The sequence below is a fragment of the Triturus cristatus genome, chromosome 10 (genome assembly GCF_964204655.1).
Source record: "Triturus cristatus chromosome 10, aTriCri1.1, whole genome shotgun sequence".
Taxonomy (NCBI): domain Eukaryota; kingdom Metazoa; phylum Chordata; class Amphibia; order Caudata; family Salamandridae; genus Triturus; species Triturus cristatus.
The window spans coordinates 224,688,061-224,712,292 of NC_140593.1; the positions used below are offsets into that span (position 1 = coordinate 224,688,061).

General features: G+C 46.2%; 1 protein-coding gene across 1 annotated transcript in view; it reads right to left on the reverse strand.

The window, feature by feature from the left end:
- Positions 1 to 250: 250 nt before the first annotated feature.
- LOC146789243 (serum paraoxonase/arylesterase 2-like) overlaps positions 251 to 24,232 on the reverse strand; it is a 403,316-nt gene continuing 379,334 nt past the window's right edge. Inside the window, exon 9 of the mRNA XM_085630862.1 lies at positions 251 to 1,636. Coding sequence (XP_085486988.1) covers positions 1,475 to 1,636 — 162 coding nt within the window. The 3' untranslated portion in view covers positions 251 to 1,474. The remainder of the gene's footprint in view (positions 1,637 to 24,232) is intronic.

The window sequence follows — 24,232 nt, forward strand, 5'->3', positions numbered from 1 at the left end:
GGGGCAGAGGCCTGCTGAAGAGTCAGGCAACACCAATTCCCTTTTCTAACCTTAAAATACACAGCCAGCAGCACAAAAATATAGCTCATTACCGCCACATGTAAATCGATGTTTTTTTTTTTTTACAACATTTGCTTCTGCACAGAAAATCCTCAGGTCTGCAACAGCACCCGCAGACTATGGAGGGAAGGGATATTCTTTCAATGAATGACTCAGCACTATAATGCACACAGAAGTTAGTTAGAAGACGTTTTTCACCTTGCATGTGTGTCAGTTTTATTGATATAGTCACCATTTTTTCACTTAAAGTACAATCGCTGTATTTAAAAGAAACACCACTACAAAGAAGGCATCTAAAAAGCCTTGAAACATTTCGAAATCACACTCGAATCTCAATTTCTAGTTCATCAATAATGTGCTACAATCAAGTGAGTTTAACAGACGTGTTCCTTTTCACATTGTAAGAGCTGCAACATGCAATTAAGAAAAATTACGAGAAAATAAACTTTTTTTTTGCCTTAGCAAGCATCTTTGAAAAAGCAGTGCAATATGTCACAAGTTTGCTGCAGTTTTAAACTGAAGCAGGAATTGTGGTTGACACCCCACCAACATCAACTAGATGTGCAGCACACTCAGTGGTCTCTCATAGAAGATTCTAAAAGAGGGCAGTCTCCCTGGCTTGGTGAAAATGTGTTTTATAAGCTGGATTTTATCTGTCTGCTGGAGTAGTTTATCTCACCTAAACCCCCTTGATGCAGGGGGGGTACCATAGGGCCCTGCAGCCCCTCCAGCGCACCGCAGGGGCTGTCGTACGCCCCTGCATCAAGGCGCTTCATCACATTCCGCAGGCCCATAGTTTTGCGTTACACCACTGCCCTGGTGAAGTGAAAGAGGTAGTATACTGCACTGCTCCGTTTTACTGTGGTGAGATAAGAATGCACATTTGGAGACCAATACCAGGAGCCAACAGTTTGCTGTCCAGGTACCATAGAAGCCTGCGCTGGGTCAGAGCAGAACCACAGAACAGCTCACAGTACAGGTAAAGTATGGGTCACCACAGAGTTCTGGATCAGTTTAGAGGTGGGGGTCTGATCCACGTTCCTGCATCATTCTGGTCAGCTTCACAGCAGGGGCCAGGCTCACTTCACAGCAGGGGCCAGACTCACTTCACAGCAGGGGCCAGGCAGGCTCACTTCACAGCAGGGGCCAGGCAGGCTCACTTCACAGCAGGGGCCTCAGTCCACTTTGCAGCAGGGATCAGGATCACTTCACATCAGCAGTTTGGTCCAAGTCACAGAAATAGTCTTGTTTATTCACAGCAGGGGTTGGGGTCAAAACACAGCATGTGTCTGCTGCTGTTCTCTTCAATGACCCAACACAGTTCATAGCAGAGTTCAGATCACAGTTAAGGCTTAATCCAGGTCACAGCAAAGGTATCATTCAGTAGAGGTCTAGTGTACATCACAGACGTCATCTAGTCCAGGTCACAGTAAACTGCTTTGTGAAACACTGTGCCCACAAGGAACCTACCATAATGGACACAGGCCACTGAAGATGCTTGCAGTACAGAACCGTTGTTGATGTACACACGAGTTATAAGCGGGTTTTCAGAAAGAATGTTCTGCACACGAATAACCTAAAAAATAACCAAATATAAGTTAGCAGCTTGTTGTATCGTTTATTAATTACTTATTTTTCCACTTGAACAATAAACCTTTTATTGCAGCTAAGATACCCACCCACCTTTAGTAACTCAACTAATCGTAATGCATTAGGTTCTACAGTTGCTAAATCTTTATGATACTTACCCCAACCTGTAGCAGATCAGATATTTTGTTTCAGCAGGAACTTTGTTAAGTCGAATACAATGGATCTTTCTGAATCTCCACACCCTCCTCATTTCTCACATTCCTTTCATGCCTCACCCTAAATAAAGCACTTAGCCAATTATAAAAGCCCATATGTGAGTAATGATGGTCATTTTTAATTGAGAGTGTCATAGACTGCAATTATCAACCGTAAAAGCTTTGGAAAGATTAAGAGACATAATTTATGGTGGATACGAGGCAAAAGTTAACCTTATGCTAAAGCATTACTTCTGGCTATTATATACGAACATGAATGTTTAGGTCACAGTTGTCCAACTTGGATCCACCAGTTTTTAAGATATCCCATACGTGTACATACAACACACCTAAATGGAGCATGTTTAAATATTCAGACGTTACCTGCAAAATCTGGCATGGGGAAGGTTGTTCAACACAGATTACGTCTGGATCTACTTTGCAAAATCCATCTGTAGGAGTTTTTTTTGTTGTATAGTGGCTTGCACATCTATCACTGGATAGCGTATAATGACCACAAATTTGAGACACATAACACTGTTTAGAGTTGAAGGTTATAGAAGTAGAGTTGAGGTTATCATAATGGAGTGAGATCTGTGGAACGGGGGCACATTGAGCTGCACAACAGATAAAGAAACTAGCAAGCAGCCCAAGGGCATGAAAAGAGGGTGAGGGCCAGGTTTAGCAAGGGAAGCAGGTACAGGAGCATAAAGATAAGGATATACAATGGAGATTCTCCTATGTTCTAAATGTGTCCAGTAAAAGGAAAATAATTACTTTGAACATTTTTTACGACAACCAAAGTATACATGTTAAATACAGTTTGAAAAGGAAATAATGAAATCATTCATAAATGCAGAATTATTCCAACAATATAATTTCTCCAACATGACAACTGGTGATAAAAATGAGAATACTCGGGTTCTACACACAGTTAACAGTATGTTTGTGTCAATGGCTTATATGAGAACTTATCCTTGGTGTCACAGAACTTTCAGTTGAAAGAAACAATAAATGGGAACAGTGGCTTAAAACGTAATGCCACAACAATCAAACAAATAGTGTTAAGACCTTGTTATCTATTGAACTGCACCACTTAAACATGGGTTCACCTTCTCACGTCAGGCATCACACCTCCAAATAAAATTGTTAAGAATCATCTTCTTGGGAATAGCTACACTTTGCGAGTGGCCTTATTACATTCAATGCTTTCAGAAATAGGAATTGAGTTACCAACTAAAGGATTGGATAATAAAGTGAAAAGCAAAAGTGGAGTTACCAACTAAAGGATTGGATAATAAAGTGAAAAGCAAAAGTAAATCATCTGAATTGAAATATATATTATATATACTTACCAGCCTGCGGTGTCGGTGTCACGATAACTGGAAATTGTAGTATATATACATATTACAGACTGTCAGTGACCAGTAGGTAGTTATAGTTAGGACCTACTTGCCATAGGAAAAGTATGTTTTGACTTGCCTATAACTGTGGCGTCGTTTGACCAATCTTCATGTAAATTTCCAAAAAAGGTCAATATTGGTTCTGTGTGTCATAGAAAATTTGGTGGTGATCCATGCAGTGGGGACCGAGAAATAGGGGCACAAAATAAGGGTGCATTTGTAATGTTAATCCCCATAGGAACGGGTTGTCGAACCTACAGTCTGAACCGCTAGACGGAATTGCCCCAAATTTGGAAGAAAGGTAGATGTTACAGAGATTGCACTTTTTTTATTTGGTGCAAATCCATTCAGTAGTTTTTGTGAAATTAAATCTACACAATATAGTGACAGCTCAGGCAGCAGGTATTTCATTGTGGTCACAGATATGTAGCGACGATTCCACTGTAAATCGCGAATGCATGCACCAACAGGAATGCTGTGATTGGCTGGGCTCAACCTGAACAGAAAGTTGCGGCCACCATTTTATCAATGAGGAACAATTCCTGGGGCTGAAAATTTCTGTGAAAGTGATTATAAAAAGTCAGGGTGGAGGTACTCGGACCCCATATTTGAGAAATGGGGGGAGTTATTGACACAAGTTATGTTAACCACACGTGATATTCGACAACAACAGGGTCACCAGAGCAGCCCCGTGTACCATTGCGGGGATGTTGTGACTATCGCGACGTCATCACGAATACTGGAGTAAATATAAAAAATACATATTTGTACACTCTCTCGCCGGTCAATGTCACAGACTTCTGTACGCACTCACAAACTCACTCAGACACCTATACTTCCATTTAAATACCTGCTTAAACATCCAGTCACACAGCCACTCAGATACTCATGCACCCAATCACATATCCATTTAGGTGCTCATGAACCCACTCACAGACTCACTTGAAGAGTGACGCTCCCATTTACAGACCCATTCAGAGACTCGCGCACTTACTTAGAGACCTACTTAGACTTATGCGCACAGTCTCATACCCACTTAGAGACTCTTACACCCTCTCAGAAACCTACATGGGCACTCAAGCACTCACAGATCCACTTACAGACTCATTCAGACAATCAAGCATTCATTGACAGACCCACTCACACTCACGTATGTACTCACAGACCCAGTGAGACACTCATACACCCACTGACAGACCCACTGAGAAACTCATACACTCACTCAGATCCACTCATACACCCACTAGTACACCCATAGAGTCAGTCATACACTCAGTCATAGACCCTCTTAAAGACTTATGTATTCAGTCACTCACTCATGTGCTCAGAGACTCACAAACCCACACAGACTCACTCAGATATATTATATATATATATATATATATATATATATATATATATATATATATACACACACAGCCACTCACTCACCCACTCAAAGACTCAAGCATCCACTCAGACCCATCCTGATACTCACCCTCCCGGTCAGAGAACCACTCTGAATGCACATATTCTCTCACCCACTTACAGACTTATGCTCTCACTCACAGATCCATCAAGACATTTATACACCCACTCCCAGATCCTCTCAGACACTCACAACCCATAGTTACTCACACACCCACTCACAGTCCCAATCAGGGACTTATGGAGCTAGCCACTGATACACTCAGGCTAATGCACCCACTCGCAGACCCACACATCCACTCACAGAACAACAACTCAGACACTCAAGCTCCAAGTCATTGACCCACTGAGAGACTCATTCACTCACAGACTCCCAAAAAACCTTTGAAATTCAATGAAAAAATCCAAAGGTTACAGGGACGTTATAGTTAGGCTGACAGTTCACTTGTACAGAACCAGAGAAATTCAGCAGTTATAGTTAGCTGAGCTAACTATAACTCTCGCCCCTGCAATGTACTGCTTATGACCTCACATATTACTTTGCCCATTACATGGTTGGTGACATCACTAATGACATCTCAAATGACATCACTGATTACATCATCCACAAAATCACCAATACACCCACTTACACCCACATAAAACCTTTCATACACCGACTCCCACACAACCATTCATAAACCTATTCACAGACCAATTCCAGTACTTACACACCAATTCGGTGATTCATAGATCTACACACAAATCTATTCCTCATCCATACACCCACTCAGTCACCAATACAGCCAATGACATATCCACTCATACACCCATCCAGCCAATCACATACTAAGCCAGTCACCCATAGAACTACTTATAGACTTACTCACCCATACCCGTCAATAACACAGCCACTTACTCAACCAAACAGCTACACACACCCCCACTTACTTATTGATACAGATACTAACACATACTCACTCACCTATAAAGTTAGTGACCCAAGCACACACTCACTCATTCAGCCACTCTCACATTCACTCACTCACCCATACAGTCACTCATACATCCCACCACTCTCATATACTGCCTTTCACATACCTAGTTACTCACCCATATACTGCTAACACATCCACTCACTCACCCACACAGCCATACACACTCACTCACCCATACTGCCCCTCACATATGCATTCACCAACCTATACAGCCACTTATTCACCCAGTCACTCATCCATAAAAGTCATACATACCATCACCCACCCACACAGACACTCAGACACCCATCCAGGTACTCCATCAACCAATCACTCACCCATACAGTCACTCACATACCCACTCACACACCCATATAGCCACTAAGACACCAACTGATGGACTGTTACAGACATTCACACAACCAGGCACTCACCCATACTTTCACTAAGACATGTATTCACTTACTTACAGTCACTCACACAACCACTGAATCATCCATACAGGCACTCTACACCCAATGATTCACCAATACACCTTCATATATATATTTAACACTCAAACGTTTTAAAAACACCCACAGTCACTGGATAATGTCATGAGTGATATCACTAAATATGTCATGAGTGATGTATTATGTGAGGCCATAAGCAGTGCATTGTGGGGCCACGAGTTATAATTAGCTCAGTTAACTAGAACTGCTGAATTTCTCTGGTTTTGGATGAGTGAAATGTCAGCCTAACTATAACGTCCCTGTAACCTTTGTTTTTCTCAGTGAATATACATATATATATATATATATATATATATATACATACATACACACACACACGCGCATACAGCATAGTTGTCTCCGTTATTCCATTATGTAGTAAGTATATATTCGAAGTAGATAGCGAACAATAGTTCCAAGAGAATTCGAAATAGGTAGTGAATGAGAGTTCCAAGAGGCTGGAAACCCCTTTGGCAAAGGACCGTTGAACAGGATGTGCTGCTGAGGAGAAGAACGTCGTGAGAGCAGCCCCAAAGTCAGGCTGACCGGCGACGCACGTTGGCGGATTAATGAGCAGGTCTGTCCCAGTCTTCCCTTGGGTCTTAAAGTAGTTGTTAACAAAAAACATGTCTAAGTCCAATGTTTGGTTATATTGGTACTTTTAGCATCACAACCATTTTGGGGGTTCAGACTCACTCAGGCTTGGTCCACCTATGGGTTAAAGATGGTGGGAGCTTGTTATGTCTCTGCGGCTCTGAACAGGAGGCCAGCAAACTAGCCCTTGGATTCACTGTGGCACTCCTGGGTTAGACAACGTGGAGATGACAAGACCTTTGTGAAAAGGTAGACAGCAGCCTATTCAGTTGCAAGTGGGGCTGTGCCCAGCTCTGCCCCTCCATACTGCCAGAAGATTGGGCATTCAGGCACACCTAATCCCTTCATTGTGTGACTGTCTGTGAGGAATTCACAAAGTCTAAGTGCCAGCAACGTGCAGGAATTTGACACAGAGGAGGCTGCAGGCACCAAATGGCTAACAGTAGGAAAATACCAACTTTTTAAAGTGCCATTTTCAAAATTGTAATTTAAGGGTCATGATAAATTGTCTACACTGCCTTGAGCATCCACAGATGCAGTAGGCCTCATGCCTTCTCCAACTTTACATGTCTCTCCTGTAAGGGCTACTAACCTAAGGTCACTGCATTTCTGATAAACAAGTCCCCGAGCCCCTGTCCTCTATGTGCACATTTTACTGTACACCATGATCATGAAGAAATAACAGGAAGAATTTGTCATCTAGAAGAACACAATGGGCTAAGAGTGGGAGTGGGGACTAACTGCAACCTTCCGCAACTTCTCACTTGATGTTTTGCTAGCTTTGGAAACTAAGACAGCGACATGGCTCAAAAATAAATTATAACCTTATGATAAACTTTGTGGCTTTCCATAAGTTCTGCTTTCCAAATTTTCCGAGAAGTGACGCAAATTGTTTTCGATAAAATGACCAGCTTGTTTAATTTTCTGCGGTCAAAAACCTGCTAATATTTTGAATTTGCAGTCACCAGTTCGTCATTAAAACTGTATAAAAGGACTGTCCACTGACCAGCTCATTGATGACCTCATACAGTCTAATACATGATTAGGTACTCCCAGCTGATTCTTTACTGATTGACTGAGCATTAGATAAGGTTATACGGCCTCATTGCATTTTGATATTAAGTTTCTCTCACTCTCTCTTTGAATTGCAGTGATTTAATATTTGCAAGATTGCGTGTTTTTATCCTTAATTAACAATGCGTCTTTGACACTTGCTACTTACTTGTTTGAATTTATTGCCCATCCGGACTAGATTCCTACTTCTCAGAGTGTATTTTTTTATTTCAGATAACACATTCACTGTCCGTTCCCGTGGGCAAAAAAAGAACACCCTCTAACAATGGCAAGGACTTGGGCACCTACTCCTTACACTGTTTGTATTGTACCTTTTCAGTTTTTATAATACATTTTTCTAAATGTTCTAATTCTGCCCTAGAACTCGTATATTAAGTCGATCCTTACTTAATGGATTGTATTTTGATATTTTGTCTTGTGCCTTATCTTGGGGGACACATCATGAAATGTAGGTTTAAGACCGACCTCAACCCACCCAACCATCAACGTGCTATTGGGGGTGTGTTTTGGGGTCTAAGAACCAGTGGTTTCCTGCACCCATACTCTCAACCATCTCTTATTCCTTATCTTAATACAATATCCAAACAAGTCAACTTTCATCTACATTTCCTTAAAGAAAAAAAAACTCCCTCCTCCACAATTGAAAATTATTGAAAATGCACTAGTCATTTCTTGACTAGATTTTGGCAATGCCGTTCTTGGTGGGTACCTCAGTCCTCAATTGACCACGGTAAGGCATTTCTTCATTCAATGACCAAACTATTAATGCCATCAAAAATGACTGACCACATTTCACCTGTGCTTAATGAACTACACTAGCTCTTTCTCAAACCAATAATTAAATTGAAGATCTGTTGTATTGCATACACAGCCAACCACTTAAAATGTACTGGTTAACTGTCAAACATGCTCACCAAATTTAGTTGGTCTAAGAGGTCTCAGGAGCAATGTTTCTTCTTGAATGGAGACACCCAAATTTACAACTTCTCAAGCACTGCACTACATTTTCTCTGGTGCCCAAATACGTTCTGGTGCTCCCTCTGAGCAAACGTAAATAAATCCATATTGTTCTATAAATGTCTGAAAACTCACATCTTTCATCTCTATCTGAATTAAAAAGCTCTCTCTATATATGCCAAAAGTGCACTGGTACAACAGTGTTATAGAACACTACTAAATAGATGCATAAATAAATAATGCAACAAACAGTAATTCTTATTACCTCTCTGCAACAAGTAATATTCCATAATAAACTAAAACGGGGGCAGATCTTCCAATTGCTTAAAATGTCACTGCTGACCATGAAGACCTGAGCATCTCTTCACCCTACCCCCTAGCTAGGTTTTCTAGCCAATTCTGTTTAAAGCGGTTATTCTTCACTGCTCACTATATAAATCATAAACACCAATCTACTGGGTAGTTTATCAATTAAATTACCATCTTGGATGCAGCAAAGAAATGATTTAACAGATAGGAGACTTATCTTGTATAAGGTGGAGGTATATTTTATCTACCTAAATCTCTGACATTTTCAGTTCTATCATCTAGTCAAAACTCCTAACACTCTTGAATATTTTTTTACTTTGCCTATTTAGTTATTTTAAATTTTGATTATATGTTGCAAACATTAAACACAAGTTCCAAATAACTGTGCAGATAGTACACATCTAGCTTAAATTAAATTCAAAATTCAATAACACAACAGATTTACTTTTAGACTCAAGCCTGCTCTGGAATCAATCAATCAATCATGTGTTTGATAAGCGCTACTACTCACCTGTGAGGGTCTCAAGGTGCTGGGGGAGGAGGGGGTCACAGGTTCCAGCCTATCAAGGAGGGGGTCTGTCGAAGAGCCAGGTGTTAAGGTTTCTTGTGAAGATGGGGAGAGATTTTGTCTGTCTGAGGTGGAGAAGGAGGGCGTTCCAGGATCTGGGCGCGAGGAAGGAGAAGGAGCGGCCGCCTGATCTGGTCTTTCTGATGTGGGGGACTATGGTGTAGGAGAGCTGGGCTGATTGTAGGGTCCTTTGGGGTGCGTGGAATTTGAGTCAGTTGTTGAGGTATGCTGGTCCGGTGTCGTGGAGGGCCTTGTGAGCGTGGGTGAGCATTTTGAAGGTGACTCGAGCTTCGATGGGGAGCCAGTGGAGTGTGTGCAGGGAGATGTGGCAGTGTCTTGGCAGGTTGAGGACCAGTCTTGCGGCGGCGTTCTGGATGTTCTGTAGTTTGCATGTGAGGTTTTTGTTTATTCTGGCATAGAGCACGTTGCCGTAGTCGTGTCTGCTTGTGGCCAGGGCATGAGTGACCGTCTTTCTGTGTTCGAGGGGGATCCATTTGAAGATCTTGCGTAGGAGGCGAAGGGTGTGGAATCAGGACGACGAGACGGTGTTGATCTGGCGGTCTATTTGGAGTTCGGAGTCCAGAATGATTCCCAGGTTGTATGCGTGGTCCATGGGGGAGGGCGGAATTCCGAGGGCAGGGGGCACCAGGTGTCCTTCCAGGCGTCGGGGTGTGGGCCCATGAGGAGTACTTCCGTTTTGTTGGTGTTTAGTTGAAGGCAGCTGTTTTTCATCCATTTGGCGACGGCTTCCATGCCGTCTCGGAAATTGTGTCTGGTGGTGTTGGGTTCGTTGGATAGGGAGAGGATGAGTTGGGTGTCGTCTGCGTATGACACAATGTTGAGTCCGTAGTTTCTGACGATGGGGGCGAGCAGAGCCATGTAGATTGGGGGGCTGAGGGATGACCCCTGGGGAACTCCGCAGGTGGTTGGTGTAGGGTCCGAGAGAAAAGGGGGGAGTCTGACCCGCTGCGTTGTGCCAGAGGGGAAGGAGCAGATCCAGTCGAGGGCCTTGTCTTGAATCCCTGCGTCGTGGAGTCTGCGTAGTAGGGTGCGGTGAGAGACTGTGTCAAACACCGCTGAGAGGTCGAGGAGGATGAGGGCTGCAGTTTCTCCTTTGTCCAGTAGGGTGCGGATGTCGTCAGTTGCAGTGAGGAGGGAATTTTCCGTGCTGTGGTTTTTTCTGAAGCCGGATTGGGAGGAGTCGAGGATGTTGTGCTCGTCGATGAATGTGGCGAGTTGGCTGTTGATGGCTTTCTCAATGACTTTCACTGTGAAGGGGAGCAGGAAGATGGGTCTGTAGTTTTTGAGGTCGGTGGGTTCCACCGAGGGTTTCTTGTTAAGGGGGTAGATCTTGGCGAGTTTCCAATCGTCGGGGAACGATGCGGTTGACAGGGAGCGGTTGATGGTGTGGCGGAGTATGGGTGCGATGGACTCAGCGGCTCTGTTGAAAATGTGGTGGGTGCAGGGGTCCGTGGGGGCCCCGGAGTGGATTGAGTTCATAGTCTTCAGTGAGTCTTCGGTGGTGAGGGCTGTCCAGTTGTCGATCGTTGGCTTCTTAGTGTCGGGGGGGTTGGTGAGGGTTCAGTGTGTTGGTTGTCTTCGTCGAAGTTGTCGTAGATGCTCTTGATTTTGTGGTGGAAAAAGGTGCTGAGTTTGTCACAGAGGTCTTGTGAGGGTGGGATGTTGACCTTTATCAAACCTCAACTAACTGGAGATATTGATTCCACGAACCACTAATATTTGAACAATACCAGATTGTAAGTCACAGTTCAGCAACACATCTTCCTATCAGAAAAAACATGTCATAGTTGCCAAATACTCCGTAAAACAACCTCCTATAAAATGACTGTTTTTCCAGGTAAAATCTTTATAATGTTTAGGAGGCATCGTGATATTGGCCTCCAATGAATGTGCAGGTGTTCGTTTCTTTAAAACAATATGAAGACATCATTGAAAATTGAGATACGGCAAGCGTGTGAGGGAGTTAGTGACTGTGCCTGGGAAGTTTGAAGTAAGTATGATTAAGATAAAATATATGGATCAATACAGAATAAACATTGTGCTTAGCAGCACCTAACAGAAGTGTTTCACACACAATTTCAAATAGAAAAGCAGCAACATATCTTGCAAAACTCATGTTTTAAATGCAGAATTCAGGGTAAGCATGCATAAACAAAAGTAAAATACTTTGTAAACACTGGAAAAACAGTTGCTGTGTTTTTTTGCAAGGTAGGTTATTTAAACACAGGTTTCTGAAGGTTACATAAACAATGGTAAACTACCATTAAATCCACACAAAAAAAGGAAACCCTAAGCTAAATAAGAAGGAATCTTGTCACCAAATAGTAAAACCGCAGTTTTTGAACCATTATGTGCACATATAATTGCTTGCTTGTAATCATGGATGTATGCTAAGTGGTACAAAAGGGGGTGGTGATGGACGGAGCATCAGAACCAATCAAGCACTCACACCCAGTCAACAGATCTGGGCTTGATCCATCACCATTCTTTAGCCCACTCTGCCACCCCAGTTCAGACATGGCCATATGCAAATCAGTCTGACCCTGTGCCTCATGGGAACAGTCCAGCCCGAACTGCCAAGCCATGCCTTCCCTGGACCGGAAACAAGCTTCCTAAGACCGGTTTCTGGCATTTCAGCCATCTTCAGCTAGGCTTGCTTGAATCCAGTGGCAAAGTGAGCAAGGGAATCACGTCTGAGCATACCCTGCCAACTTAGGGCGAACAAAGCGGTACAAAAGGGGGTGGTGATGGACGGAGCATCAGAACCAATCAAACACTCACACCCAGTCAACAGATCTGGCCTTGATCCATCACCGTTCTTTAGCCCACTCTGCCATCCCAGTTCAGACATGGCCATATGCAAATCAGTCCTACCCTGTGCCTCATGGGAACAGTCCAGCCCGAACTGCCAAGCCATGCCTTCCCTGGACCGGAAACAAGCTTCCTAGGACTGGTTTCTGGCATTTCAGCCGTCTTCAGCCAGGCTTGCTTGAATCCAGTGGCAAAGTGAGCAAGGGACTCACGTCTGAGCATACCCTGCCAACTTATGGCAAACAAAGCGGTACAAAAGGGGGTGGTGATGGACAGAGCATCAGAACCAATCAAACACTCACACCCAGTCAACTGGATTTCAGGGCAATGAACTCAAACACAGCACATTCAAATGAATACATCTTAGACCATTGTAAACATCCTGGCACATGCTATAACTACAACCTCTTGTAAGTGTCTATATTTTATTTCCTTTCCAAATTTGTGGACAGCTGAGTATCATTCTTCGATACCTGAAAGTCCAACTCAGGCTGCTGCAGGTCTCAATGTTAATGGAGTATATTACATCCTCTTTGTCCAGTCCTTACTGAATGAGTAAGCGTTCTGGACCTACAGAGATTTTTAACGAGCCCAACCAAAATTCCTACCTCCAAGATGACCACCAAATTCCCAGAAGAGGTTTAAAAACACCAATACATTTAAAACACCAATGCATTAAATGAGTAAGACATCACACAATAAATATCCAGTGCAAATTTATGAAAATAGGTTATATTTTAATGAAACAATAGACGCCACAATGACAAAAATCCAATGTAGGTAACTAGAGATATGAATATTTAAAGAATAAACACTTTCTAATGCTTAAAAAACAAAAGCGCCAACTTGGGACATCTGGAAGCGCTTGACCAGGAGAAAGTGAAAGTTTGAGGCTAAAAGTGATGGAGCGCGGGTTGGATACACTAAGCACGAGGTCTCGGACAAAATTTTACCTTTGCACTTAGAAACCATTTCAGAGCTTTTTCCCTAGACGTCGAGCGAGGCTTTTCGCCCGGCCGGATTCGTGTCGTCGTCGTCGACGACTTGGTCCAGAATGAGTCCTTGGTCAAATCCTGGAAGTCTTGAGCTCCAGAGCTATCAACATGAATAACTTGAAATCCAGGCCAGGTTGCAGTTTGACGTCAGTGGCTTGACTCTCGACGACGACTCAGTCACCCTATGGAGCATTTTACCAAAGTTGCTCAAACGTCTGGAACTTCTTCCTGAAGTTCCTCTTGTGGGTTCAAAGTGTACGAAACACCAATTAAAGGGTCTAGAAGCTCTGAGATTGCCCTTGGGATATTGGGACTACGTTTCCCAAAATTAATCTGGAGAAATCCTTAAAAGTCCACTGGACGCACTCCAGATGGGTCCTTCTTGATGGAGATGATGCAGGTGGAGCTCTGTTATCTGCTGCTTCAGAGTCCACTCCTTAATCCTTGCAAAGCCAGGCAAAGTCCTTTAGGCTGCAGTTCCAGATTGTGCAGCAGGTGCAGTCCTTTAGAGTGCAATCCTTGAGGTGTAGATCAGGATTCCAGCAGATCAGTCCTTCTCCTTGTTGTTTTAGGCAGAGATCTGAGTTGCTTAGCAGTTCTCCCATATTTATTCAGAGTTCCTGAGCAGCAAGCATGGTGGCACCCTTAACCAATGGGATACAGGGTGCCACCCAGGTATATGACCAACCACTTCCTCCAAAGAGTGGCATGTTCTTGCCCCAGAAAGCACTTTTCTTCTAAAACCCAAAATGAAGAAGCTCTCTTCTGGAGGGTTAAGTCAAGCTACTCTGTCCCACTGGTGAGGCTAGAAATCCCCTTCCAGCCCCTCAGCTAATCTGAATACTGGGCCTCCTGTCTGGCTGGGGGTGCAGGATGTGGGGGTAAGCCTGTGCTCCCCTACACTGTCATTCTCCCTTTGAAAGACCAGCTACTCCACCCCCATCCTGCATTGTGCATGCAGCTTGCATTTCTCCTTTCACATGAAATCCTTTGTCTCTAGTCAGGCCACTTCACACATCAAGACAGCTAGGCTCAGCCTGGCAGAGGCTGGCAATCAGAGAAGGGCTGCTGGATATTTGGATTTTTGCTCACAGGAAAGAAAGTTCCATAACGTATTTTCTGTAATAGAATCAGAGAAGGGCTGCTGGATATTTGGATTTTTGCTCACAGGAAATAAAGTTCCATAACTTATTTTCTGTAATAGTCATAAAAAGATCTAACAATGCAAGTTGTTGGAGTTATTCTATTATTTTAAGTCTTTGAATTATATTTTTAGCTCGCTCCTATTAATAGTTATTTTTTGTGTTCCCATGTTAGCCTATGGAGCTCATATGCTACAAGGAGGAAAAACGATATTGGTACGTTGTCCCTCACCAGACCAAATAAAACATTTTTTATAATGTCCCTGCTTATAGTTACAAGGCACCCTACCCTTGGGGCGCTTGTGGGAGACCTCAGAGGTGACATATGTAAATGTAAGGTAGTTTGAGACTTTGAAAGTACCTTTAATTCCATTTGCATATAATTGTAATGTAAAGGCAGCCTGAAAAGCAGTTTTGCCTTGAAAATGTCAGCAGGTAACACAGTAGTGCACACTTAAGTGGATTAAGTCTATTGGGCCTCTAGATCTGCATGCCCTATTATATACTAGGGACTTACAGCTAGGCTATAAAACCTAATTACCATATACCTTAAAATCAGAGCACTGACTCAGGGTCTGGTAAGCAGAGCCCAGGGCATAGTCGAAGGCAGTTACCACCAGTATCAATCAAAAAACGGGGTATTCAGAGCGAAAAGGAAGACTCTCGCATTCACCTATTTGGGTTGAGCTATCTTGGTTACACCCATTTAGGTGAGAGATTCTTTAAGGAAGAATTATACTGATGGTTTTCTCTCTCTTCACTATCTAATATGTTGAACTCTCATAGTTTTGCAAGTTCTGTGGTTTACTGTATTGTTGCCATGCCAACTGAGCTATTTCAGGAAGTGCATGGCATTTCCTTTGTGCCTTATGCTCCCAATGATATTCTTTGCAGCAGAGTGGTGTTACACTTCCAAGATGAATAGTGAAGAGGGTCCTTTTACCATGCCATCTGTTGAGGTTATGCAGGAGATGATAGAGCGTGCTGTGGAGGCAACATTCAGAGCATGAGAGGGTCCTACTCCCATTAAAGTTCCACAAAATTAGAGGTCGCATATGAACGCTTGACAGCGCCCTCAATTGTTTTATCTATAAAATCTAAATGCAGGGCATCCTCCGATCCAACAGTTCCTTTGGATGACACACCAGCCATTAGGTTATCCACTTTAACATTAGCCAGAAACTCATCTGCAAAATTTTCAAACAGGTAGCATTTTGCCAAAAAAACGAGGTAAAGACTGCTTTTCCGAATCTTTCCGCTGACGGGAAAGCACCTTCTGAACAGTTTCATGAACTGGAAGAGACTACACATCCAAAGAATGATATTGCGCCAAAAAATCATCCTCACCGGATGTGGAAGCAGGAGGAAAAAACCCAGATTTTCCCGCAGATATTGAAGAACCAGAGTCAAATCATTGCCCTGTTAAAAAAAAAACTCTGACTTCCTCCTCCACAGCATCAGGATCGGTCAGAAACCAATCTGGGGTTCACTCCATGCATCCAAGTTCACAGCAGTTCCTCCAGTTTGCAGTAGCCGGTCTCTGTTTTCAATTACAAATGCTGTCTTTGGCCTGGCCTAAGCACCTCGTGTTGTCACTAAGCTCCTGGCCCCATTGGTGGTATACTCCATGCCTTGGCAAATGGAGTGTATCCATAGTTGGATGATTGGCTAATCATTTCCTCTACCTTTCTCAAGGCAGAACAAGACTTTTAGCTGACCTGCAAAATCCTCCAGGAGCACAGATTTCTGCTCAACGTCAAGAAGTCCTCATTCCGTCAATCTCAGAACTTGAAGTTCATAGGGGCTCTGTTTTGAGGGGGGCCAGGTTTTCTGACACTAGAGAGAATTTCCAAGCTAGTCTCATCTGTCATTTCTCCAGCAGCAGGCACAGGCACCTGCAAGGGCTTGGCTGAGGAGTCCAGGAGAAGTGGCTCCCACCCTCGCCGTTCTTCCACAGGGGTGACTCCATTTGGATCCTTTGGTGCATCACCTCCTGTTTTACTGGGTTCTATCCTCGAAGGAGTACAACTTCCCCATTCCAGTGACAGATCAGATTCTGACAGACCTCCAGTGGTGGCTGGACCTTTCAACCCTGCAGAAAGGGTTTTCTCTCATTAGTTGAGGAGTTAATATAGCATGAACATGACCTGTCAGAGTACTATGCATATCATATAGCAGTCAAGTCATACATGCAGGAAAAAATGTTAGAAGGAATAATCAAGCAGCAGTAAAGGTACAATATACCAATCAGCTTGGCAGATCCAAGATCCGGAGGTGTCCGAAGCAAAATAATCAAGTCGAGTAAAGGAATCTATTTATCAGAAGTATCATTTTCACTTCTTTTTTTAAAGCAGGTAGTTGAGCGGATTGTCCTGGTTTGAGGAGGCAGTGTGCTCCTTATTCTTGGGGCTAGACCAGAGAAAGAGTGGCAGTAAGTTTTCTTTTTGTTGAACTTCTGTGGTTTCAACAATAGGGAGTTGGCACTTCTTGAGGAATGACTACCACCGGATAGTTTGAATTTTTGTTCAGGGGGAGCTCTCCAGGTCGTTCCCCAGGAGGCAGTCCACTGGGACGTCGTCGCGGACAGTTACTTTCAGGGTGCCTGACACTCCTCCCCACTCGAAGGGGATCCGGGCCATCCGGCACATGCTCTCGGTGTTGTCCGCGGTCCGGACAGGGCATAGGACATGCGGCAGGATCTGTTCGGGGGTCACCAGGTGGCAGCGGACAGCGGTCACACTGGCCCCAGTGTCCCGGAGGGCTTCGGCCCGTTGTCCCTTGATGGTGACCCACTGCTGGTACTTCTGGGTGTTGCTCGGAATGGGGGCTCGGGGCACCATTTCTCGGGAGCCCAGGCATACGAGTGACATGGCAGCCGGTTCCCACTCGGGGGACCCGTCGTCGCGGTTTTCCTCCTCTTCTTCTCTTTCCCCCAGGGCTGCGGCGGCTATTTGTCGGGGAGGGGGCCCAGTGGTCCCGTTTCGTCGGTTCACGGGGCAGGCCGGGTCGCTCGCATAGTGGCCTGTCTGTTGGCAGCCAAAGCAGGTCACTGTTGGTCGGGGTCCAGGCCTGGCGATGGGGGTCCCCCTACGGACCAGGGTCGGGGACGTGTTGTTGGCGGCTTGGCCTCGTGGCGGGCTTCGGGGTGGCCCGGCTGGGAACTCTCGTCTGCGGTGGGACCCCCCCTCCTCCGCCCTGCTGGCGAGGAGGCCCCGTGGTACTCCGTTGGTAGTCCCCCACAGGGTTCCGGGGGACCCGGGTGTTGACCCATCGGTCGGCTTAGGCGGCGAGCTTCCGGGGCTCAGTCAGCTTGCTGTCAAGGAGGTGTTGCCTTAGTTCGACAAAGAAGTTGTTGGCGAGGTGCTCCCAGACAATGAGGTCGAACAGTTCGTTGTACGAGGTGACCTTGCTCCCTCTTATCCACCCTTCAAAAGCTCTGCTGAAGAAGTCCACATATTCGACCCAGGTGGTACCGGGGAGCTTCTTGCAGTCCCGGAAGCGCTGCCGGTACATCTCGGCTGATAGTCCGTAGCAGGTGAGTAGGGCCTCTTTCATGTGGTCGTATGATGTCATCACTGCGTCGGGGAGTTGCAGCAGGGTATCCCGGCCCTCGCTGAGGAACCTCCCCCATAGGCCGGCCCCCCAATCCTTCCGGGGTACCCGATGGGAGGTCATGGCTACCTCGTATGCTCGGAACCATTGCTGGATGTCGTCGTTTTTATAGTACTCCTTGACGACATCCTTGGGGATATGAACCTTGGGCTCGGTCAGTGGCAGCGCGTCCCGGGATCCGGGGGTGCTGGTATCCCCCGTTTTGGATTTCAGTTCGAGTTCCTTGAGGCCCCTCTTGTGCTCGTTTGTTAGCCGTCTCTCTTCCAGTTCGCGATGGCGTTTCTTTTCTTCGATTTCCTCCTGCAGCCGTAGTTGCTCCAAGGCCAATTTCTTCTCCGCCAGCAGGAGTTCACCGTCCAGCCGGAGTCGTGCGAGTTCCAATTCGTGGGTCCGGACCCTCTGCCGTTCTCGCATTTCCTCGTGGGATAGGCCGGTTTCCGGGATGCTTCGCCCCCCATCTGCCGGGGTCATGGTCGGCAGCAGGTTTTCGTCCCGGGCCGAGGTCCCTTCGGCTCGGGGTGGAGTGGCCTCGGATTCTGCCCAGGCTTTCAGGGTTTTCTGCATTTCTTCCTTGGTGCCCAACCCTGTGGTTGGGATCCCTTTGTCCTTGCAGAATTGTTTCAATTCTTCGTGGGTGTATTCTTCCAACCTTTCTTGGTGGAAGGTTGCGGCCACGGTTGTTTCCTGGATGCTCATGGTTCTTTCCCTTTTTCCGTCTGGTTAGGCAGCGGGTGCGTTACTTGCCTGTACGATTGCGTTTGGCTCGGATCCCGTCGCTGGCCACCAAATGTTGGAGTGAGGCCCACCGGGGAGTCAGGGGGATCACTCCGGGGCACCTTCCTACCGCAAAACTATAGCCGAGCGCCGCTGAGAAGCCCCCTAGGGGAGGTCTTTCTCCTGTGATCGTACTAGGCCCAGTAACCCCACCACACAGGACTCCGTATCAGTTGCTTATCTAGGTACTTTATTAATAGTAGCACATTCAAAATATTTACAGGGGGATCGAGAGATCCAGAAAGAGTCTCAGTGTCTTTGTAGGGACAGGGTAGCGGGACAGTCTTAGTACCAGCCTGGTACGGGGAAGCTCTGCGCCAGACCTTGCGTTAGGCCGAAGGTGGCTCCGGGGACCGGAGCGGCAGGTGCTGGTCTCAAGGCAGCTCGGACGTGGAGAGCCGCGACGGTGTCTGCAGGGCTCGGGTGGTAGGTCCGCTTCGGTCGAGCCGCGACGAGGTCAGCTGTGCTCTGATGGCAAGTTCAACAAGGTCGGGCCGCGACAGCGTCAGCAGGGCCCCAAAGGTTCGTGAAGGTCTTTAAGCACGGTGGAGCCGCGACGTAGTCAGCAGGGCTCAGAGCGTGGTTCCAGGATGAGTCTTTCTCCGTAGGGTCAGCCGCGATCCGATCAGCAGGGCTCTTGACTCCGGGATACAACTGCTGTCTTGTTGCAGGGTCGCCCCAGATATAGGTCTGAAGCCCTTTGATGTCCGGACCCTTGCGCCCGGGGGGCGGAGAGGCCGGGTCGGGAGCGGCCAGACGCCCAGCAGGAGAGGCGCCAGGCCCCAGAGAGCTGTGGGGCGATCGCACCTAGGTGTGGGAGGACGGTTGGGGGTCCCATCGATACTGCCCTCCGCCGGGAGTGGGGAAGTGTTCACGTGGTACCCCCTGGCCAGTGGTTGGCGCCTTGATGTCGGGGCTCGCTGGGACCGAGGCCGGGTTGAGCGGGGTCACGTAGGCTGGTGCGCAGAGTCACGTACAATCCAAAATGGAGGAGCCCCGAGGTGCAGGGGACCTCGTGCGGCTTAGCGAGGGGGAACAGGACCACGCCACGAGGCCGGCTCCAACACTTCTACAACTATTACTCCATCCTGTATCAGGCCCCGCTAAATAACCAGCTGGAATTAACAGACCATTTCCAAGTCTACCTCGCCCAACTCCAGATCCAAATTCTTGCGATGAGATCCCTAGACTCAGATCACACCAGCTGACATGAAGCAGGCCATTCTTGATCTGGCCCAAAACAAAATTCCGGGCCTGGATGGCTTGACTCTAGAATACTACAACACTTTCAACTATCCCGCCCCTTTGGCTGGCGGCAATGTACAGGGTGGCCCTGAAGGAGGGCAAGCTTCCCCACTCTCTTTGAGAGTCCCTTTTGATCTCGATCCCAAAACCAGACAAAGATCATACCCGGCAAACCTCCTATAGGCCAATTGCTATACTAGGGGCAGACTACAAAATTATAAGCAAAATACTAGCTGACTGCTATGCCCAAGTCCTCCAGAGCTCATGCATTCAGATCAGAATGACTTTGTTCATGACCGAAACACCTCCCAAAATATCCACCATCTTTTCCACATCCAGGATCAGGTGAGGGTGATGATTTCCCTGACTTGGAGAACGCATTCAACACCCTCACCTGGCCTTATATATTTACACTATTCGCCTGCATGGGGGCGGTACCTAAACTTTTAGCATACACAAAGTTACTGTACTCGAACCCCACCTTCCGGATTGGTTTGGGCCACCACATCTTGGCTCCTTTGCAGATAGGCTAAGGAACTCGTCAACAGTGTCCACTTTCCCCCCCATTATTTGCGCTGGCAATGGAGCCCTAAGCCATGCGCCTCCAGAAGGGGGTTTAGAATGGGGCATCCCCCCACTGGTGGGCGCAACTTACAATGTGTACCTGTACGCAGATGACCTGCTCCTTTACACATGGGACATAACGGTGGATCTTGCCATCTCTGAACCACGCTGGTGGACTTTGCTGCCGTGACTGGACTGAGTGAACTGGATGAAATCAACTGTTTACCCATTCAGCTCGACCTACCATCACGATAGGTGCGCATTGGTGACTCTCGCCTTGTCTGGAACGCACAAGCGCCTCGCTATCTTGGAGTCCGTCTGTATAATACACCTAGCAATCTGTACTCGGCAACCATCGCAGGGCCTTGGCGGGCATACGTTCTCAAGTAGGCTTTTGGAAGACTCTCCCCTTAGCCCCTACAGGCAAGATAGCCCTGGCAAAAATAGTCATCCTGCCCCATCTTCTATACTACTTTGCAAATCTTCCGGTTATCCTCCCCCTCCTTTTTTAAAGAACAGGACACACTTCTTTGCTCACTCATATGGGGAACTCAACGCAGACGAGTCGCCCTAGCCAAACTGCAGCTTCTGGTGGACCAGGGAGGTCTTGGTCATCCTTCGAGGCATACTTTCTGGTGGCACAACTTCAATGGCTGTCTGACTGGACAGCAGGGTGTTATCTTGGGGAGGCTTGCTCGGAGTCTGGGCCCTTGCCGATGCTGGCAATTCGCCACTTGCTTTTACCAGGAGCCAACCCTGTCTCGACCCATCCCATACAAGTGCCGATAACTAAGGCTAGTTTTGCTATGATACATCATCTCTCCCGTAGGACTCCGCTTTATGACCTTATTTTCCTGCTGGTTGGTTTGCCTCCAGGCAGGGGCTATTACACTGCCGGACAACTACGAGTCTGGACCAATTACTTACTTCTTGATGTGGAGGCTCTATGTTCTGGGGGTCAACTTCTCCCCTTTGATCAGCTGGCCAAGGAGAGCGGGCTCCCCCGTGACAGTTCCTCCTCCACCGGCAGGTTATACACACCTGCCAGCACCTCTGGGACGTATGTGGAGGTGAACCCGTGACACACCCAGTGCTTCAAGATGAGTTAACTATGGGCCACGGTTGTCACCTCATCACCTGGCTGTATAAAGCCATAACAGAATTGTCGGAAGCCTCACTTACTACACTTCGCCAAAAATGTGAGGAATAATTCAGGAGTCCGCTCCATGATGAAGAGTGGGAACGGGCACTAGAATTTCCAAAGAAGGTCTCCCAAAACTCACGTTTCCAAAACATAGTTTTCATACTACACAGGGCCTATCCAACACCTGCGCATCTCCACCGCCACTTCCCAAATTCACAATTTGCTTGCCCCGCTGTCACACCCCAATGCAACACTACTACACATGTTCTGGGCTTGCCCGGCTCTGCAGCACTACTGGCACACTATTCATGCTGCACTGTGGGAAGTTACAGCAGTACTCCGGGACATCCATGCCTGAGAAGCCTGTTCGCTAGGAGTATTCAAGCCTAGGAAGCAACACAAGGTGCAGACAAGCTTCAGAGCCCTGGCCCTCATTTTAGCCAAGTGAGAAATCACATTGCACTAGTGTGCACCTGGAGCCTCTCCAGTAGAGGCATGGACAGGAGCAGTGCACAAAATGGGCGCTGCAGAGCAAGAAGCGCTCTGATACAAAGAGGTGCATTGGGTGCGCCAACGTCCCATCTCCCCTAAGTGGGCCATGTACTTCTGCACTGGACCGGTGTTCCCTAGCACCATCGCAGTACCAGAACACACCAACCCCTTTGCCCCTCCTTGTCATCTCTCCCAGAGTTTGCTTCCCAAGCAAATAGTTCCCTTTTCTCTCATGGGTGTGACAACGTGAGATAGCACTTTCCACAGGGGTAGATTCAAGCTCTTATGTGCATCATTGATTACTACCCGATGCTTGCTGCATAAATATGAATGATATGCTATGCCTCTGAACTACAATTGTATCTCCTATGTAATATACCTTGAGGCATGAGGCAAAGGCTTGCAATGCTAGTGTAGTATTAAAAAATCCAATAAAATTGCTTATTAAAAAAAAAAAGGTTGAAGCGCCTTGCAAGCTATCTTCAACTGAATACTTGCTTCAAGCAGGAACCACTTTAGCTGTTTTAGGTCTGATGTAATGTGGTCTAATATTCAGGATCCTGTGATGAGCCAAGCAGCTGAGTTCAATGTGGCCCTTAAATGAGCCAGCTTTACTTTGGGTAATCCTGCAAGAGTAGCACTTCCATAATCTTATTGGGAGATGACTATGGTTTAATTTCCCTTAGTTTGTTCAATTGGTAATTGGCTCCCCTGGTGGTTGCATGGATATGATCTTGCATATTCAGGTATTTGTCCAACGTTATACCTAATGATCTAGTACAGTCAATAATGTGGTGGGGAAGAGTTGAGAGCTCCTACAGCCATTCTTCTATGAGGGCAGAGTGATTGTGGGGGGCATCAAGAGAATTTCTGTTTTGAGTGTGTCGAGCATGAGGTGATTACGGGTTAACCATTGTTGGGTTTTCAGTAGGGTGCAGTTGAGAATTTGATATCATCGGGTGGGAAATTTTCAAATACAATTGTGCATCATCAGCATACATCTGGAAATGAATGATTGAGAGCTCCAGAATTTCGGTGAGGTTCCATGAACAACTTGAATAGTGTGGGTGAGAGCATGGATCCATGAGGAACTCCAATCATGACCAGAGTAATGTCAGATAGGGTTTGATTGACTGATTCCTTGAGCACTATTATGAAGAAAGGAAGCAAACCAATTAAAACAACACCTGATAGCCCTATCCTTTTCTCAAGAAGGTCAATCATGCTGTCATGTTTGACCGTATTGAACAGAGGAGAGATCGAGAAGTATAAGCAGGTAGGGTTTGTTCTGATCTAGCAATCGCAGGGCATCATCGACAATATGGGTCAGAACCATTTCAGTGCTATGTCCCTTTCTGAAGTCAGATAGGCAATGGTGTAGGAGTTGAAATTGCTCAACATGGTTGCAGAGGTGTTGGCATATTAATTTCTCTAGTAGCACTGCTAGTTTCAGGATGTTGGTAATTGGATGGAAATTGTGGAAGTCAGACAGGTCCGCATTTGTGTTTTTTAGAACTGGAGTGACCTGTCCGATCTTTAAGCAATCAGGAAATATGCTCTGGCAAAGAGATTCATTGACAATTTAAGTCCATAGCGGGAGTATGGAATATCTTAGCTCTTTGATGAGCTTGGTAGGCAGAGGATCATTAAAGTGGTTGGAGGGTTTTATTGATATTGTTGTTGTGAGTATACCCACTTCATCCAGGAGTTTGAAGGCATTCCAAGTAGCATTCTTTTTTGTAGTGTAACCAGTATATGGGGATCTCACCAGATGCTGCCCCAGGAGGAGGATGTGCTGGGCCTGGCTGAGCAGAAGCTTACAGGCAAGT